This window comes from Mus musculus, chromosome X (assembly GCF_000001635.26).
Source record: "Mus musculus strain C57BL/6J chromosome X, GRCm38.p6 C57BL/6J".
NCBI lineage: Eukaryota > Metazoa > Chordata > Mammalia > Rodentia > Muridae > Mus > Mus musculus.
Window position 1 is genome coordinate 150,573,057 of NC_000086.7, and position 20,399 is coordinate 150,593,455.

Sequence of the window (20,399 nt, forward strand, 5' to 3'; positions counted from 1 at the left end):
AGGTCCTCTGCAAGAGGGCTAAGCATTTTTCATAGCTGAACCATCTCTCCTTCTCCCACAACATGAGCTTTTAAATAAATGATGCTACAAATCAAAGCCTGGAATTAAAGAGAAAGCTCAGTGCTTAAAACATGTACTCCTCTTGCAGAGCACCTGAGTTAGACTCCACCACTCATACAGATACCTCAGAACCACTTGTAACTCCAGTTCCAGGGAATCCAATGCCTCCTGGCTTCTATGGGAACCTGCACTTATGTGTATCCCCGCCCCAGATACATGGGATAAAAAAAAATAACTCTTTAAAAAAATTTCTGTTTGTCCTTCTGTCTATCCCATACTGTGGTTACCTTGCCAAATGTGAAGGTCTATTGTTTAGTTAATCAAAGTAATTCCCAGAACTAATTTTCAAAAGACTGCCAAACAAACCCAACCATGATGGTATACCTATAAGTTCACAACTCAGGAGGCTAAGGTAGGAAAACTGGCATCAATTTGAGGCCACTGTGGACTACAATGTGTGTCAATGTCCTCACTGACATTCCCCCTTCACTTGGGAGCTTAGGGGATTCAAGCATCCACATCTGTGCCTTTGTCTCTGATCCCTGATCCAGCCACTCCATACATTTATCCAGCTTACCCACTTATAAACCCATTGATTTAGTGTAAAAACATAGTCACAGGACACCTGTTTTGTGACAGAATTGATGCTAGGGGCAAAGTAGATACAGTCTTGATAACAAAGGATGCTTGCTTTGGGGAAAGGATCTGAAAAGAAGATATGAAGGCCATGTGGTAGTAACTCCAGTATAGGGGGCTCCAAACTCAAAGAACAGCTCTGTAATGGACTTGTGGAAGGAGGGTACAAAATATCTCAGTGACCAGAGGAGACACCAGACTGAAGATTCCAGTAGGATAAGACCACCATAATCCATCAAGTAAAAGGTGACAGATACTTAGACTAGCATGATGCCAAAGAGGACAGAACAACGTAACATGAGATAATTTGAAGATAGAACAAATGCTAATGACTGGCTGGCTGTGGCAAAAGGGTAGAAAAGGACAAGAAGACTAGACAAGCAGCTCTGGTGGAAAACAGGCACATGCCATTGTTTGGAATGGACTGTACCCATCTCCTGTGCTGTTCTTTTTCTGGAACAATGATAAAGGTGGACTGGAGACATCTAAGGTAGCTCTGAACTAACTGGAGAAGGCAGAACGGTATCCAGTACTACCACAGGAAGCTGAAAGACCAAGAATTACCAATGCAAAATGAGGCAGGACGTGACCAAAGGCTCGTACTTTGCAGTGTTTATCGTCTTTGCCACACTGTCAACACTTCATATTAGCCCAGTTCTACCAAGAGTCATGACTACGTTTCCACGGCTCTCTTAAACACTAACTAAGGAATCTTCCCACATCCCCTTTCTGAAGCAACTCTAGGGATGAGTTGTACAGTGCCACCACTGATCATGCCTTTGGCAGTATTAGATACAATCTGTTTTCATTCGTGCTTTTTAAATTTTAACTTCTTCCTCAAAGCAAATTCTAGAAAGTACAACTTCTCCCTAAGGCAGACTACATATACTAACCTTTCCTCAAATTTAGGTAGCCAGTTAAAGATTCTCTAATCTTAGGCCATGGGACCCCTAGTCTAGACTCTCTACCTGGGAATCCAGTGGCGAACTGGCCTGGAAGCAGGTTGGCCATCATCACTCTCCTTCCTGTCTTCTATTGCAATTCCTCGGTCTCATTCCCAGCCCTTTGGCAGAATGCTTGCAGGGGATGGTCCTCCCATCCTGCCTTCATTCCCTGGATACTCCTCCAAACCTTGAGACAAACCCAGCTTTCCTATTTCCTGTGGACCCTTTCAGTTCACCTACACGTTCAAGCCCATTCTTGTTCCTTTGTGCTAATATCTAGAAACACTCTCTTACCTGGGAACCCAGTGTCCACTCTGGCCTGGGAAGCAAGTAGGCCAACTTCAGCCTCTTTCCTGTCCTCCACTGCAATTTCCCCGGTCCCATCCCCAGCCTTCTAATAGATTGCCTGCAGGGGATAGTCCTTCCAATCTGCCTCCTTTCCCTGGGGACTCCACCAAAGCTTGTGGCAAACCCAGTTTGCCTCCTTCCTCAACACCCCTTCTGATCCATCTCTTTCCTGTGTCAGCCTCCAAAAACCCTAAAAACCTTTCTACCAGGAACCTGCAGTAGCTACAGCTGGCAGGGATTCAAGTAAGTCTATCATATTACAGTTCCTGTCTTCCATTACAATCTCTTCCTCCTCCTACTTCACCTTCATTCACTGGAGACTCCATCACTCGGCTCATTTCTGTCTGTCTGTCTAGATAATTCTTTGCCCTGCTGTAACCTACTTGATAAATCCCCGCTTCCCACAGCACCTCCCAGCTCCCTGTGAAGTCTACTTCTAGGTATTAAGCCTCTCTCAGTCTTCTCTCCTAGGACAACACAATTCTCTGCCAACCACTGGCCTACAGAAGCACTCTCTACAAGGCAACATACACAACAGCCATCACACTTTCTTCCCTAAGACCCAGATAGATTAACAAAATCCAAGGAATGGAACGCCCATCCAACAAAGGCAAAACCAAATATCAACACCTATAATTACAATCTTCCTAATCCCAGATGCCTAGACAAAATAAAAACACAATAATAGCAGGACAGTGTGCCTTTCCCAGAATCTCTTCTATAGTAAACCCTGAGAGAAATGCACTATAAGTGAAGCACAAGACAAGGACTTCAAAATATATATTATGGATATGTCTGTCCAAGGACCTTAGAGAGGTTATGAATAAATCCCTTTATGAAGTCTGTGAAAACACACACAGTGGAATGGACTAATGAAAATGGTTCAAGACATCAAAGTAGAAAGAGAATTACTAAAGAAAGCCCACACTGACATAAAATCAGAAATGATTTAGGAACTTGAAAAGGAACCATATAGGCAAGCCTCACCAATAGAAGATAAGACATGGAAGAGAGAATCTGGAATGTTCAAGACAAAGTAGAAGAAATAGATACCTCAGTCAAAGAAAATGTTAGATTTAAAAAAAAAGAAAAAGAAAAACAAAACAAACAAACAAAAACCCCAAAACAATCCAGGCACAAAATATTCAGAAAATCTGGGACACTATGAAAAGACCAAATCTAAAAATAAGAGAATTAGAGGAGGAAAAATTACAATGCTCAAAGGGGCAGAAATGATTTTCAACAAAACACAGAAGAAAAATTCCCTAACCCAAAGAAGATATCTATCAAAGTACAGGAGGCATAGAGAATACCAAATAGACTGGACCAGTAAAGAAAAGTCTCCTGGGCACATAATAATTAAAACTCTAAGCCTACAGAACAAAGAAAGAATATTACAAGCTTCAAAAGAAAATGACCAAGTAACATATAAAGGCAGACTTGTTAGAATTATATCTGACTTGTCAAAGGAGACTCTGAAAGCCAGAAGAATCTGGACAGATGTTCTACAAACTCTGAGATCATAGACACCAGCTCAGACTACTATACTCAGCAAAACTTTCACTTTCAACAGATGGAGAAAGAATTCCGCAATAAAATCGAGCTTAAACATAATCCACAGAAGACAGAATTCAATCTCAAGAGGCTAGACAGACCCAAGGAAACTCAAGAAATGCATAACCCCTGATCAAAAGGGGAGAAAAATATACTATAGAAACAAATTAATGGGAATCAATAATCATTGGTAACCTTCAACATTAATCGTCTCGATTCTATAATAAAAAGTCACAGACCAAATGACTGCATTTGAAAACAGGATCCATCTTTCTGCTGCATCCAAGAAATACACCTTATCATCAAGGATAGATATCACATTATGGTAAAGGGTTGGAAAAGAAATTCTAAGCAAATAAACCTAAGAACCAAACAGGTGCAGCCAGTTTCATATCAAGAAAATAGACTTTAAACCAAAATTAATCAGAAGCGATAGGAAAGAACACTCATTCTCATCAAGGGAAAAATTCACCAAGATGACACTGCAATTCTTAACATTGATGCCACAAACACAAGGGCAACCAAGTTTATAAAAGAAATACTACCTCAGCTCAAATCACATATTGACTCCCCCACACACACTGATAGTGGGAGACTTCCATACACTACTCTGAACAATGAATAGTTCATCCAGACAAATAATGAACAGAGAAATGCTGGAGCTAAATAAAGTCAGAATCAAATGGACCTAATAGATATTTACAGAACATTTCACCTAAACACAGAAGAGTATCATGGAACTTTCTTTAAAAAATTGACCACATACTTGGTCATAAGACAAGTCTCCACAGAAAAAAGAAAATTGAAGTAACACCCTAGATCCTATTAGACTACCACAAATTAAAGCTACCAACAACAGAAACAAGAGCAAGTTTACAAAGTCATGGAAACTGCACAAGTCTCTACTGAATAAAAATGGACCAAGATAGAAATCAAGAAAGAAATGAAAGATTTTCTAGAATTGGATGAAAATGAATATACACAATATACCCAAACTTAGGGGCAATGAAGGTGGTTCTTAGAGTAAGCTCACAGCATACAATGCTCACATTAAAAACAAACCTGTAGTGATATTATACTAGTAACTTTAGAGCATATTTGAAAGCTCTAGAACAAAAAGAAACCACTCCGAAAAGTAGTACAGAACAAGAAATCATCAAACTCAGGGCTGAAATTAATAGAAACAAATAAACAAAATAGAACACAAAGAATGAATAAAACAAGAAGCTGGTTCTTTGAGAAAGTAAGACCAACAGAACCTTATCCACATGAACCAAAAGAGAAGACACAGGATCCAAATTAATAAAAATTAGAGATGAAAAGGGGACATAGCCAATTGCCATCACAGAGGCTTCCTCCGGCAGCTAGTGAGAGCAGATGCAGAGACCACACCCAAGCATTAGGTTGAACTCAGGAACTACATGGAAAAGGGAGAGGAAAATTGTAGGAGCCAGAGGGGTTGAGGAGACCACGAGAACACAACCCACAGAACCAACTTCAGAGCTCATGGGAGCCTGCATGGGTTTGAGTTAGGTCCTCTGCATATTTAAATTTCTTGATATATACCACTTACCAAAGTTAAATCAAGACTAGATAAGCAATTGAAACAGACCTATAACCCCTGGTGAAGGCCATAGAAACAACTATTAAAAGTTCCCCAATGAAAGAAAGCCTAGGGCATGATGAATTCAGTGTAAAATTCTACCAGACATTAGAAGAATTAATGCCAAGACTCCTCAACAGAAGGAACACTGCCTAATTCTTTTTAAGAGTCCATAATTACCCTGACAACTAAACCATACAAAGCCAACAAAGAAATTTACAGACCATTTTCCCTTATGAACATAGATGCAAAAATACTTGTTAAATATTTTTGAAGTGAATCTAAGAACACATCGAAACATTTGAAGTGAATCTAAGAAAGATCATCCACCATGATTAAGTAGGCTTCATCCCAGAGATAAAGGGATGGTTCAACATATGTAAATTGATAAATATAATCTACCACATAAACAGGCTGAAAGACAAAAACCACATGATCATGTCATTCGATAAAAAAAGGCCACCGAAAAAACCAAAACCCCTTCATGAAAAAAAGTCCTGGAGAGACTAGGGATATAAGGTACAGACCTTGATATAACAAAGGTGATTTAAAACAAGACCAGTCGGGCTGGCGAGATGGCTCAGTGGTTAAGAGCACCGACTGCTCTTTCAAAGGTCCAGAGTTCAAATCCCAGCAACCACATGGTGGCTCACAACTCCTTGATGAGATCTGATGCCCTCTTCTGGTGTGTCTGAAGACAGCTACAGTGTACTTTACATATAATAAATAAATAAATCTTTTAAAAAAAACACACAAGCCCAGTCAGCATCAACTTAAACTAAGCAAAACTCAAAGCATTTCCACTAAAATGAAGAAGGCAAGGGTGTCCACTTTTTCCATACCTATTCACAGTATTTACTTACAGCATTAAGACTACAGAAAAAGATTAAAGGGATAAAAAATGGAAAGAAAAAAATCAAAGTATCTTTCTTTGCAGATGACATTAATATACATAAGTGACCCTAAAAACCCCACCAGAAAACTTCTACAGCTGACAAATACTTTCAGAAAAGTAGCAGGATACAAAATCAGTAGCCTTCTTATATACAAATGACAAATGAACTGAGAAAGAAATGAGGGAAATAACACCTTTCACAATATCCTCAAATAATACAAAGTATGTTGAGGTAACTCTAATCAAGCAAGTGAAAGACCTGTATAATTAAAAACTTGAAGTCAATGAAGAAAGAGCTTAAAGAAAATACCAGAAGACGGAAAGATATTCCATGTTCATGTATCGATAGGATTAATATAGTGAAAATGGCTATCTTAATCAAAGCAATCTACATATTCAATGCAACACCCATCAAAATTCCAACACAAATCTTCATAAAAATGCTAAGGACAATAATCAGATTCATATGGAAATACCAAACACCCAGGATAGCTAAAACATTCCTGAACAATGAAAAAAAAAAAAAACTACTGGAGATGTCTACCATCATTCCTAAATTCAAATTGTACTGCAAATCAATTGTAATAAAAACAACATGGCATTGGCAAAAACAAACAAACAAACAAACAAACAAAGCAGATATATTGATCAATGGAATAGAAGTAAAGACCCTGACATAAGCCCACAAACTTAGAGACCTCTGATTTTAGATAAAGAAGCCAGATACACAAACTGGCTGGCCAATCTGGATGTCTACATATAGAAGAATGCAAATAGATACATACTTATCCACCTGTATAAAACTCAACTCCAGATGGATGAAGGACTTCAACACAAGGCCAGAAACCCTGAATCTGACAGAAGAAAAAGTGAGGGAATAACTTTGAACTCAATGGCACAGTTAGACTTTCTGAATAGAAAACCGATAGCACACGTACCAAGAACAACAATTAATAAATAAATCAACTTGAAAAGCTTTATGGACACCATCATTTGGACAAAGCAGTAGGCTACAGAAGGAAAAAGATCTTCACCAAATACACATCAATTGAGGACTAAGGTCTAAAATATATAAAAGAACTAAAAACAAAAACAAAAACTGGACATCAATAAAATAAACCACTTAAAAATGGAGTACAGACCTAAACAGAGAGTTCTCAAAAGATGAAACCCAAATGACTGAGAAACACTTAACATAATGTTCAACATCCTTAGTCATCAGGGAAATGCACATCTAAACCACTTGTAGATTTCATCTTACACCTGTCAGGATGGCCAAGATTAATAAAACAAATGAGAGCTCACGCTGCTGGGGATATGGGGTAAGAGGAGCACTTATCCATTGCTGGTGTGTGTGCAAAGAGATCTTCCTCAAGGTCCAGCCACACCATTCTTGGGAATCTATCCAAATTACTCTACATGCTACTACTGAGACACTACTCATCTGTGTTCACTCCTGCTCAATTCATAACAACCATGATTGCAAACAGTCTAGGTGTCCATCAACAAATGAATGACTAAGGAAAATGTGATACATACGCACAATGTAATATTACTTAGCTATAAAAATGAAATCCAAAAAAAAAAAAAAGAAATCCATAGTTAAATGGATGAAGCTAGGGGAAAAGTCATCCGGACTGAGGTAACCCAGACCTAAAAGGACAAATATGTATACATATTTATATGTGTAGGTTACCTTTTAAGCCTTCAGTGAACATACTGCAATTGTATAGTCCTAGGGGTTAGTTATAGAGTAAGGGACTAGGAGGGATGGGAGGATTTACCAAGGAAGGGGGAATACAATATGTAGAATACAGTTATTGTTATGGAGAGACAGGATGAGGGAGGGAGAGTGGTGGACCTGAAATGAGAGGATTAAATGGAGAAGAGGAAGAGGAGGATCAAAAATAGAATATGATGACAGCTAAAACTAAAGCTCATCCAAGGGGTCATTTTAAGCCTCTACGGTAGAAACTTATTCTCTCTCTCTCTCTCTCTTTCTCTCTCTCTCTCTCTCTCTCTCTCTCTCACACACACACACACACACACACACACACACACACACACACACCAAAGAAATATAAATGGAATCATCAAATAGTGGGGAAACAAAGCCCTAACTAGATATCTCTTGCTACTGAAACCTCTAGTACCAGAAATGGACTACATTTAATTGAGTTCTTGGCCAATGGAACCCCAGGGAAACACTCAAACAATTCAGGCTATTGCTAAGGTAACTGAATGCTTTCTACAAATTGATGAAGCCCTATTGCCAAAGGCAACACATCTATATCTCACTGAAAACAGAAAAGTCAAGCTGGTGCCTAAGCAGAGCCTTCATCCCTACTATTCACCCCTAGTGTTCATACTACTGGAAGGTACTCTGAATACTTTCAAAGGAGAAAGGTAAAAACCAACTCAGCTATAATCCCTTTGATTAACCATGATAGCCTACGTTCATGATGTGCTGGTACAATAGTGGCACAAAAGTCATGGGAGTAAGCAACCACTCTCTGGTTGGATTTACGGCTCACTCCATGAGATGGTACCCATGCCTGGCATTGCCTTAGTGGCCAAGAACCTGAGACTAGACAGGCCAAGGACCAAGGGAAGACCAAATACTACTGTTCTGCTAAAGGAATGCAACAATATAATAACTCCTAACAACATTCTGCTCTACCCATAGATCAGTACCTTGCTCAGCCATCATCAGAGGTCCTTCCACATGCAGAATAGGGAAGCAAATACAGAGAACCACACCTGGACAATGTGTAGAGAATCAAAGACCTTGGGACACTCAGTCCTTAAATGAGTGTCTTCACTGAATCCTCAGGACTTAGGGAGACATACAGAGAAAGAAGAAAGATTGTAAGAGTCATAGGAGATGGAAGACAGCAAGAAAACAATTTCCTCCACACTCACATGTGGACTCAGAAAGGCTGGGGAAGCTTGCATAGGGCCTTTCAAGTCCAAGCCAGATGGGATCCAGCACTGAAAGGGGGAAATGGGCATGATCTCCCATCCCTGACCACAAAGTTAATAGGTAACCACTCACAAAGGAAAATTAGTTCTCTCAAATGGAGTCTCTCTGGATATATTAAGCACACTGAAGACAGGGTAGGTGGCCAAGACAAACAAATACAATGGTATTTTGTAGATCTTTGTCTGGGAATTTTTAAAAACCTTACTAGCCTTTGCTAACATTATGATTTGTAATTTTGTGTTTTGATGTACCCTCTCTTTCTCTCTCTCCCCTTTCACACCCTCTCTCTCTTCCCTCCTTCCTTCCCTCCCTCCCTCCCTCTCTCTCTCTGCTTCTACTACTCTGTTTTTTTTTTCTATTTGCTTTGTTCTATTCTGTCTTTTCCCCCGTTTTGCAAAGAAAAAGAAGAAGGCATACAACTGGATGGGTGGGAAGGAGAAGGATCTGGGAGATGAAAAGGGGGATACCATGATCAGAATATATTGAATTAAAACAATCCATTTTTAATAAAACAAGAGCCTCATTCCGGAGGCTCCGTGCCTGAACCACCAAGGACAGAATGATGAAAGACCTCCCCAGACCTTGATGGGTGTCCCTATCCTACTTTCAACCCTTATCCTCATGCAGTGACGTCTCCATGAAACCCCGAACAACAAGGCTCAGTGAGCTTCTGAACAGCGGATCACATGCAGGTACAAGAAGACAAACGAAGACGGACTCCTATGTGCACTGGGAAAATGGCTCACCCCAACTCCACGGGAATAATAGGAGCTTGACACTTAGGGCCCTTTTAGACCTTCCTCTGCATATATTTCTTCCTCTAACTGCCTGCTTACATCATTTTAAACATTCTTTTTTTTCATAGCTCTTTAGTATCTGTTTATTTAAATATAGCAAAGTACCATCAGCTGTCTCTGTTCCCATTCTAATTATCTTTTTTTTCCATTTTTTATTAGGTATTTAGCTCATTTACATTTCCAATGCTATACCAAAAGTCCCCCATACCCACCCACCCCCACTCCCCTGCCCACCCACTCCCCCTTTTTTCACACAATATGTACTCACTGATAAGTGGATATTAGCCCCAAACCTAGGATACCCAAGATATAAGATACATTTTAAACATTCTTTTTAGCTAGGTTTAGACATAAGCTATAGTGGCTGTCTGAGTACTTACTTTGCTCTAGCAAATTAACTGAACACAGGGACAGGGTTATGTGAACCTCACTTTATAGCTCAAAAGCTCCATCTGTGACTGCCTCTGAAGAGCTGCCTGCTTGCCAGGAGGCAAGGAGAAATCCCCATACCTTTTGAGCTCACATGGGAGCAGAGAAAAAGCAGGCAGCTTGTTTTTCTAGCAAAGCACTCCTTTCTATGAGAATGGTCAAGTTGAAGAATTTTGTATCTATTCTGGGGGCAGTATTTCTCAAGCTTGTGTGCATGTTAAAGTCTCAAAGGACTTTTCAAACAACCCAGGACCCTGGGTCTTATGCAAAGAAAATGAAATTAGTTTGTCAAAGAAACAATTGAACTCCCATTCACTGCAGTATCATTTACAACAGCCCAGATACACAAGCAAACTATATATTCATTAATGAATAAATAAGGAAAATATAACATGCATACAGAGTACAATACCATTTAGCCAGAAAGAACAGATTTTTCTTGTCATCTGCAGCACAATGAATGGAACTGGAAGACTTAAAAACAAGGCAAGAGCTGGGCAGTGGTGGCGCACACCTTTAATCCCAGCACTTGGGAGGCAGAGGCAGGTGGATTTCTGAGTTTGAGGCCAGCCTGGTCTAGAGTGACTTCCAGGACAGCCAGTCTCGGAAAACCAAAAAAAAAAAAAAAAAAAAAAAAAAAAAAAAAAATCAAGGCAAGCCCATAAAGATCGATGCCATGTGACCTCATTCCTGTATTGCAGTCTCAAAAGGTAATCACATGGAACAGAGTATAGTTGTCACAAGAGTCCAGGAGAGACAGAAGGAAAGGGATACAGTGGCTGGCTAGTGTGAATAGTTTGATAGGAGAAAAAAAGGCCTTGTACTCCACAGTATAGTAATAACTGGTGATAATTTACTATATACTTCAAACCAGGTTGTAGAAAAAAATTTGAATGCCCATACCGAAAGACAAATGTTTGAGGAAATGAATATGAATACAGCAATTTACCCCATTTGACTATCATGTCAGAATTTTATGTGGTACTTCATAAATATGTACAATTATCACATGTAATTTCAGAATGAAAAAAAAAATATATACTCAAAGTAATCATTATTTTTTTCCATAAAAGAGACTACCTCTGGTGCCAAACTCCCAGTTTTGGCTGGCTGGGTGAACGGAACAAAACTGGGGCCTATGGTTTAGAGGGAACCTTACCAGACTACTTGCATCGCAGTGGTCAATGGGTCGGTGGGCTGTATTCAGGTCCCCCAGGATTATCACGTGACTGAAAAACACAATGTGGGACTGTCAACTGGACATTAAGAAAGAGGAGTCCCATATACTTTTCTCCCAGGGCCAAGAGCACAGAGAGGCTTACCTCCCACCTATAGGCTTAGATACCAATTATTCATAGCAAAGTGCCTCTTCCGTTCTCCCATCTTGAACCAAATACTGAGCCGCAATGTTGACACCATTCTATATGATGCTATGGTCTCTACCTAATGCCATCCTTCTCACCCTTCAAATACCAGCTCAGATACCACTTCCTGGAAGAAGTCCCCCTTGATTACCCTAACCTACTCCCACTTTCCTGTCTATCCTTGGAACTAGGCATTTACTACCATCACCTTATCTTATCCTCAAAGATCTTCTACAGGGAAGGGATTCACACAGGCATTTGACAAAAGACTGTTAACAGAGAGCCTTTGAGGTTACCAGTAAGGGAAGAGACAGAATGAGTGGCCAGAGTACAAGGCTCAGAGTTCATGTCACTTTACTCTGTCCTTCCAGTTCTTAGGACAACAAGGGCTGTCAGTTCAGCATGACAGTATTTGATGCTAGAGTAGAAAGGACCTCAAAGACAAAATTTTATGTCCTATCATAGAGCATGGCACAGGCCAACCACCAAGATGTGTTCAACCAAACCTGGCTGTCTAGATTGACAATATACCTGCCAGCTGCCAGGAGCGCTTCTGCTCGCATCTGGAGCAGGCGATAGAAGCGCATCTTGAAGGTCAGCCGCTCAGGCTTCCCAGGATCCGCGTGAGGGCAGTACACATTGATCAGGGTCAAAGTCTTCTCCTTCCCTTCCAATGTGCTGGGAGAAAAGAGCCCCACAGAAGAGGTCAGTTTCAAGTCTCCCCTTCATATCCACCCACCATGCAGATTCTAGTTAATGGTTATCCATGGGATGAACAAAAAACGGTTAGGAGAAATAAATGAGCAAGTCTTGGGGGGATGGACTTTGGATAAGGCAAGGAGGGCATAATACCCAGGTAAACTGGGTATAATGCAGCCATTTATGACTATAAGATACCTAGAAAGAAACCAACTTAGGATGATGAGTTCTGTGCTGGCTAAGCTATTTTTGAGGAGCCCATGGTAATTAAAAAGCTATTCTTTCAGGCCAGTCTCCCTCTGTAGAGAGGGGAACACAAGGCTCAGAAGGAAGCATGAATTTTCCAAGATCACTCAGCCCAGCCTGGACTAAAATACAGGAAGGCAAGTTTGGGAACATTTTTATAGCAACTGAATACCTATAGAATGGGCCTTATATTCTAGACACAAGGACTAGAACCAGTGATGGCCTGTAAGAGGAGGATATGGACTATTACCGGATCTTGTGCTGTGTAAGGAGGGCCCGGCCCTCACTATCCAGAACCCGGAGTTCCTCTTGCGTGAACTCATCCATGTTTCCATAGCAACCAATATCTCCATTCAGGGTGGCAAACACACCACTCAGGCCTTCTTCAGCAGCTACTGGGGTAGCACTGTCCTTACAGAAGGTAGCCACACCTGGGGACGGACAAGAGCATTCTGAACGGGGTCAGCAGCCAATATATCATTGTACAGCCTATCCCACTCCAAGTGTATCCATATAAGGAACAGCTTTGGTTATCTTTGTCAAATTTAACTGTTTCAAAAATGTAAGGACAGCCAGGCGTGGTGGCACACGCCTTTAATCCTAGCACTTGGGAGGCAGAGGCAGGCGAATTTCTGAGTTCGAGGCCAGACTGGTCTACAAAGTGAGTTCCAGGACAGCCAGGGCTATACAGAGAAACCCTGTCTCGAAAAATCAAAAAAAAAAAAAAAAAAAGTAAGGACAATCCTCCTAACTCAGGGGCCATACATGGCTCTGTAGCGTCTTAAAGCATCTGAGGCCTCAGTTTCCTCTTAAAAAGCCACAGAATAGGGCAGTGGTGGCGCACGTCTTTAATCCCAGCACTTGGGAGGCAGAAGCAGGTGGATTTCTGAGTTTGAGGCCAGCCTGGTCTACAAAGTGAGTTCCTGTCTCGAAAACAAAAAACAAAACCAAAAAAAAAAAGCCACAGAATAATGTTATATTTTACAAGAACAATAATAATGTATTTTACACATACATAGCAAATGCTGATGAAAAATTAGCTATCATTATTACCTCATGCAAGACTATGTCTAAACCCTTGTGAGAGCCTAGAAAATAACCATTATCCTTATTTTCTCAGTGAAAAACCTGAAACACAAAGGTAAAGTAACTTGTCAGAAAACACAGAGAGGATGTGAGCCAGGACTTGAACCCTGGCAGTTAAGGTCCAGTGCTTATACAGTTAACTCAGAAGAAGTACATTACTATACTTCTGAGGGACAAAAGGAAACTTCGGTGCATAAATATGAGGTTTCATATGACCTAAAATTAGCAGCATTTGCTTTGGAAATGAAAAGTCAAAATATGTTACCTTCTTATTAAATACCAAAACACTCCTTTTCTCCATCACCAATGCTAACATAAATACCCCCAGAAGACCTCATTTACCAGAATAGCCACTACGGCTGCGGCTGAAGCTGAAATAGGAGTTATAACCCTCAACAATAGCCAGGGGCTCTGTCAGTACATCTCCTAAAAAAAAAAAAAAGAAAAAAAAGTAAATATAAAGTCAGAGGTAAATTAGCACCATGGACCCATGAAAGACTGGAATTACAGTTATAGGTTAGCATACATCAGAGCTGTAATTGAGGGTCAGGAGAAGTGTTTATGTTGACAGGAGCTAGAGAGATGGGAAAGTCAGGAAAGAAAATTATATTCAAATTAGATAGGGAAGCAGAGGAGGGCAAATCAGAGCTAAGTCTTGTGATTTAGATTAAAGTACTCACAGATGCTGGCAGTGGAGATTGGGGACCTGAAGGGTGGGAGGTAGGAGAGGGAATTAGGGAATTCGAGCTGGGAATTATGGGAGAAGAAATTAGGTCTAAATTTGAGGTAAGATATCAAAGAGGAATGAATCTAGGGCCTTGAGGTGGAGAGAAAAGAGGAATTGGAGATATGGGAAGGAGAAATTAAGAGTCTGAGCTAAAGGCAGAGATTAGGTGGGGATTAAGGACTGAGGTGGGGGCAGGGATGGAAAACTGAGGTGTTTGGCTTAGAAGAATGAAAGGAGAAAATTCAAGGCCCAGAGTTCGGGCTATAGAATGAGTGGGAATCTGTGTATGAGGGTTTCAACGGGGAAAGCAGGCCAGGAGTCGGAATTAGGGGTTCTAGCTGGGGTGGGGTTGTTTAGAAAGAAAAGGATCAGGCCTTTCAGATGGGTATAAGGGCAGGATTCTAAGTATAGGAAAACGAAACGCGAAATGAGACAGAACAAAGGTTAGCATCAAAAGGAAAACACCGTAGAGATCTTGGATTCTCGAATGCTCACTGGTCACTTTGGTCTCCTGGAGACAGACAATATCAGCATCCAGCTCGTCCAAAACGCGTCGCAAGGCCGTGGGACAGCTGCTGGGTTCCTGGCATGCAAGGCCTTGCAGGGGACTCCGGATCCCATTGATGTTCCAGCTTACCACGCGCAGCATTTTGGTAAACGGTACAGTTTCCCAAAGGAAGCTTAGGCGGGCAAATGCATTGCTGCCCGGAAGTGAGCTGGCTCCCCGCCTTCCTCTCGCGTTTCCACCGGGCGTTCTCACCTTCCCCTCCGCCCCCTCCGACGGCAGGACGCAAGCAGGGCGGGACTTCGAGTTCAGTTCTCTTAGGCGGGAGACGGAACTAAGGTGGAGGCTGTAGGAAAACCGGGCTTGATCAAACGAGCCTGTCACCCCAGTACTCAGGAAGCTGAGGCAGGGTCAGTAATGAATTCAAGGCCAGCCTGGGCTACATAGCAAGACCCAGACCAAAACCTGGGAAGAGTAACTGGTGAGAGGCGCGTCTCTGGTTGGGCTCCTTCTCTTCTGGCCGCATGCTGGCCTGGACGCCCGAATCTGACTGCTCTTCTCTACTACAAAAGTACCCCCTGATGCGCCAGGTTACTGACAAATGGGATTTTGTCCCTTTGTCAAGGGGCAGGCCTCTGGGGAAACAAGCTGAGCCAACGCCCTACCCGGATCGAGACAGGACTCTGGCTTTAGTGAGCGGCCCCTGGCGGTGGCTGAGGGGCTTCTGCAGACCCTGGAGTCCTTTTGGGCAGTGGCGAAGGGAACTTTCTCCGTTAAGCAATTAAGAACCTAGCTAGCCTCCGTTTTAATGGAGTCTGGAGGAAGGAGACTGCCTCAAATCCTCCCTGTATAGCCATGTTTGTCTTGACTCTCAAAGCATAAGACAGACTTGCATTTGGCTCCATTTCTCAGATGAGCAAAATCGAGGCCTAGACCATTTAAGCTCCAGAATAGTATCATTTCCCGATGCAGTTATGGTTTTCCTGTCTATACCGTGTCCTTTCATTCTTAGGATAATCCAGGAAGAGGCACTGAAGCTAAGTAGAAGTTGAATAAATTCGTCTCAGCCTCACAGAAGTGGTAGAGCCAAGATTTAAACCCTTCTTAATCAGGTAAACAATTGATTTTTTTTTTGTCCACACACCTCTGTGTTTACGTCTTTTCCTGTGGGCACCACTGCACTTTATGGTCCATGGCACAGTATTTACCACAGTGCACAACCCCCATTGATTTCCGTTGTCACTAGACTGCCAGCAGCCTGAATGCAGTGGCCATCTCTGACCCACCTTATATGATAACGGAATAAATATTTAGCAAATGGATGAATAAGCAGGGCAGTAGGGATGAGTTCTCGACTTATTTTTTTGTGACCACAGAAACAGAATTAACAGGAATCGCCCTATTTCCAGGAAAACTATAACTTTGCATCCTAAGGGTTTTTTTTTTTTCCACTGAAAATTGCTACAAAGTTATTCCCATTCGAATGCACACACCCTCAGAATTTCACAGCCTTTGAGCCATCGTCTTCATGGCTATACAGAGCCACAGTAGGCTGCCCCTCCCCCACCCCACCCCCATCGGACTTAAAGGTCACTAGTTACTGCTATCAGAAAAACAGCTCTGTAATTCAAATTCTGTGCCTTGAGCTTTTCCATGCTTTGGGAGTTACTGACTAAAGATCAAATCCCAGGAGTGGGTTAATTAGGACAAGGGAAATGAACATTTTTCTTCATGTCACCAGTTGCTTTCAAGCAAGGGATTTTGCCCATACTGCACTAAAGGCAGATAAATATAAAGCTTTGTCCCAAAGAAATCCAGATCTTGCTCACCTCAATAGCTGGTTTTCATTTCTCCATTCTCCAGTGGCTTGTTAATATTAGTACTGACCTTTGGGGCACGGTGAACAACACATGGTTGGACTGAAGAGAAAAGTCTCTGGGTGGCTCAGGAACTTCTTTGGCAAGTACAGCAGCTAATATTTCAACACTGCACACACCCCTTAACAAGGGTGCTTCCTCAGCCTTCCCAGGAACCAACGGATGTCTCCCGGTTTCCTATTTGATGCCACCCACCGGACCTGCTTTGGGGGTCTGTAAATGCAAGAGAGCCATTGGATAATTAGCGATGGAAGAAAAAGCCTCTAAGAGAGCAGGTAGGTGAGCATAAAGGAAAAGTAGACAGGTCTTTTACAGGTCAAAATCCTTGCTTCAGGCTCCTTGGAAGATTTTTCTCTGCATAGGAATTTGGTTTAGCTACTTCAAAGGGGATGGGAGAGTTGGGGAATGATGATATGCATATGTAATTCAACTGTCGACATTTTATTTTTAATTACTTATTTTATTTATTTGCATTCCAAATGTTGCCCTCTCCTTACTATCAGTATTTTAAAATCCTCTTGTACTTGACTCTTTAGGACGCTAGCCTAAAAGACCAATCCCTTACTATCTTTGAAATTCCAATTTTTGTTTGATTTGATTTGATTGTAATTTTGGAAAATGAGTCTAACTGTGCTTCCCATGGGGGCCTGAAACTCTCTGTAGCCCAGACTGGCCGTGATTGTGTGATCCTCCCAGCCTAGCTTCTACGTCCGTAGTCTGTGTATATTTTTAAATTAAATGCACAATAGAAAGTGTATCTCTGACCGCGCCTCTAGTGTATTAAGTTGGGTTAATTTGCTATGAAACTTTGACAAGTTCTTTAGTTTCTCTGGGTGTCAAAGTGAAATAGAAATGAAAGCCCCTAGCCTACTTCCCACAGAGGACTAGCTTGATGATCAAGAAAGTGTAAAAGGCAGAATCCAGAGTTCTTTTGCTTCAGGGCTTTCATGCTGTGTATGAGATTCATGCTCTTGGCTTTTATGTGACACCCACAGGTACTACCACCCACAACCCTCTACGTGCTCTCCTTCCTGACTGACTATGGTCAATGGAGAACCACTCCTAAGACGAGAATGCAGTGAGCTTTTTGGAGCAGACATGAGTCTGAAAACAGTGGCATAATGGGACCAGGGCATTATGAGATCGCTGAGAACAAAGGGATTCTAGGCTGCTGTCACAGAAGTCCTGATATGTGCTCATGCATGAATCTAGCCTATAAGCTTGTAATGATCCACCAGCCTTCTAGCCTATAACAAGTACATTCACAACCACACATTTCAAGACTTACCAATAAGGAAAGACCATTTATGACTTTATTGCCCATCTGTATTATCTTGATGCTTTAAATGAGTTTCCTCTCCACACTGTACATGGAGGTGGGAGCAGGCTCCATGGCTCTGCAAACATCACGCTGCATAGTTTTCTTCCCTGGAGATAGTTCTGCTTTATGGTTCAGCTTTTAGCCTTCCGTGTGAATCTGATGCTGAGTGAACTCTGTGTCTACAACCAATATATCAAACCTTCTTAGAGTTTCATAATTTTATCCTGTTCCATCCTAAAGTTTTAAGATTTTTTTTTAGATGCCATTCTTTACCTCAGACAAACCAGCTTCCCCATCCACTTCCCTGAAAGCTGTTATAATAGCTACTATGTTGAACTGGGATTTCTTGCCGCCATGTTTCTCTCTACAGCAGAGAGATGTAGATTGTGAACATGGTCACTGACCAAGTGCCCTCCATACCAGAGCCTGAGATGAGCAGTCAGCAGATCACAGGGATTCAGGCCCTATCCTCAAGAAGCTCACAATCTACTTAGTTACCAGACCAGAGAAACCCTAGCTCACGGAGAGGCACATAGCAATGTGAGAACTGAAGGCTCAGCTTCACTCAAGGCTACAAGGCTGGCTTTCAGAGAAAATAAACACTGAAACTGGTCTTGAAAAGCAAGACAAAGTTCAGTGAAAATAGAAGACACTCCAGGCTGAGCAAGAGCCTAAAGACAGGAAAATGTTGTGTTTGAGAGCTCTGTAATCAGCCAGTGCAGTTACGCGTGGGGGATCTGGGGATAGAAGACTGGGAGGTAGCTTAGGACTTGATTTAGAAGAAGTTTGAATGCTAGTCTGAGGCATTTCTCTAAGACTTGTTTTTCTGTTTCTGGTCTCAGAACTGGTCACAGTAGTGAAGTTTCATAGTTCTAGGCAGGGTTAAATTAGAGTGTCAAACCTGGAGCCTGAGTTTACCCATTCAAACCTTGTCAGAGGCCTTCTAGCCACCTAGCTCAGATTTCTTGCTACTAAAATTATCGTCCTGATTCTTGGCAGTGTTGTAAGGACAAAATTGTAAACATAAAAGCCATGTTCATGATGTTACCTAGATTATCCTGGACAAGCCATTCCCTTCTCAGATACATTTTCCTGTGCTATTACAGGGGATATTTGAAAGAAACAAATAAGATAAACAAAATGTTGCTTTGTGGGCACTGGAAAACATAAAAAGTCATGGTAAGATCATTAAAATAGACTTCCACTAGTTATGTGTCTTACTAGGGCTAAGAGACTTGTGTCTTACAAAGTCTATTTCTGAGACTCTAGGAGTTGTCTGCTAATTGGGAAAACCTTGTTATATTTTTTTTACTTTAAATTTATACATAATTGTTTATAATTGTGTAGTGCTGTATGATACTTCAGTGCATGCATATAATGTGCAATGGTCAATTGCTTTATGTATCACCTCAAATAAGTATTATTTCTCATCTCTACCAGCTACTTTGAAGTATACAATTATCTGTTGTGAACCATAGTTTTCCAAATGTGCTCTAGAACATCAGAAGTTATTCCTCCTATTTACCAGAATCCAGCCTGTTTATTGTTCTCCCTTTCTCCCTTTCCTTTGCCCCCTAGTCTATACTCAGTTCCTCGCCAACCTCTTTTAGGTTTGTCCAGTAAGTGAGAGCATGTAGTGTTTGATGTTTTATGTCAGACTTAAGTTAACAGAAACCTAGAAATGAGTTTACCTTTCTAATTGATTCTCAGGAAGTCTTTACAGTGCAAATGTTAATCCTGTGTCACGACAATGTGCTCGAACTTGCAGATGACTTGAGGGAAAAAGATGAATCATTTCCTTCCCAAAGGAAGCGACAGTGTTGAATCATGTGTATTCCACATTCCCCAGGTTTCTCCATGTGTATCACATTGGCTCTTCGCTAACACCAAGGGAATGGACCCCACTACCCTTCCCTATATACTAAATGAAAAAGCAGAACAAAACAGAGCAACTGAGGCACTGAAAAGTTCAGTCTTCTGCCCGGTTTCTCATATCTAGCAATGGATGGAAGTAAGATTCCACCCAGAGAGTTTGACTCCAAATTCCATTTGTTCTTAACTGCTGTGCTCCGTTGCCTCAGTAGGCTCCTTAGATAGGTAGGCTTTGATGTTGAAAATCGTATATGCACAGCAACTGGAGTGACTCTAACCCTTGTATAGACTAAGGTTCTGAGAAGATATTTTAGGACGCATCTTAAAAGGCAAAGAAGAACTGGGGGCATTTGAGGGCAGGGACTGGAGATTTCTTTTCCCGAGAGATTGCCCTTGCATAGTCCAGCTCAGTGGAAGAAAGTTGAGCTTTCTAATACCCAATCACTGGAGGTT

The 20,399-nt window shown here is 41.5% G+C and overlaps 2 protein-coding genes across 23 annotated transcripts in view; one reads left to right on the top strand and one right to left on the bottom strand.

Annotated features, from left to right (window-relative positions):
* Apex2 (apurinic/apyrimidinic endonuclease 2) overlaps positions 1 to 15,150 on the bottom strand; it is a 161,233-nt gene extending 146,083 nt beyond the window's left edge. For 9 of the 17 annotated variants that reach the window (XR_003953030.1, XR_878269.3, XR_878266.3 and 6 more), the window contains exons 1-5: positions 14,837 to 15,121; positions 13,987 to 14,070; positions 12,809 to 12,989; positions 12,145 to 12,291; positions 11,409 to 11,478 (exon numbers count right to left, since the gene is read on the bottom strand). Coding sequence is in view for 5 of the 17 variants with exons in the window: in XM_030251518.1 (XP_030107378.1) it covers positions 11,409 to 11,478; positions 12,145 to 12,291; positions 12,809 to 12,989; positions 13,987 to 14,070; positions 14,837 to 15,020 (666 nt within the window). In the remaining 12 variants the exon portion in view is untranslated. Of the gene's footprint in view, positions 1 to 11,408; positions 11,479 to 12,144; positions 12,292 to 12,808; positions 12,990 to 13,986; positions 14,071 to 14,836 lie in introns of all 17 variants that reach the window. The other 8 variants (XR_003953029.1, XR_003953028.1, XR_003953026.1 and 5 more) reach the window with 5 other exon arrangements.
* Positions 14,389 to 20,399, top strand: part of Pfkfb1 (6-phosphofructo-2-kinase/fructose-2,6-biphosphatase 1) — a 56,434-nt gene continuing 50,423 nt past the window's right edge. The window contains exons 1-4 of one of the 6 annotated variants that reach the window (NM_001374170.1): positions 14,389 to 14,430; positions 14,893 to 15,031; positions 15,889 to 15,988; positions 16,897 to 17,028. In NM_001374170.1, the coding sequence (NP_001361099.1) occupies positions 17,001 to 17,028 (28 nt within the window). In that variant the 5' untranslated portion in view covers positions 14,389 to 14,430; positions 14,893 to 15,031; positions 15,889 to 15,988; positions 16,897 to 17,000. Of the gene's footprint in view, positions 14,431 to 14,892; positions 15,032 to 15,186; positions 15,358 to 15,888; positions 15,989 to 16,859; positions 17,029 to 20,399 lie in introns of those variants that run through there. The other 5 variants (NM_001374172.1, NM_001374171.1, XM_030251252.1 and 2 more) reach the window with 5 other exon arrangements.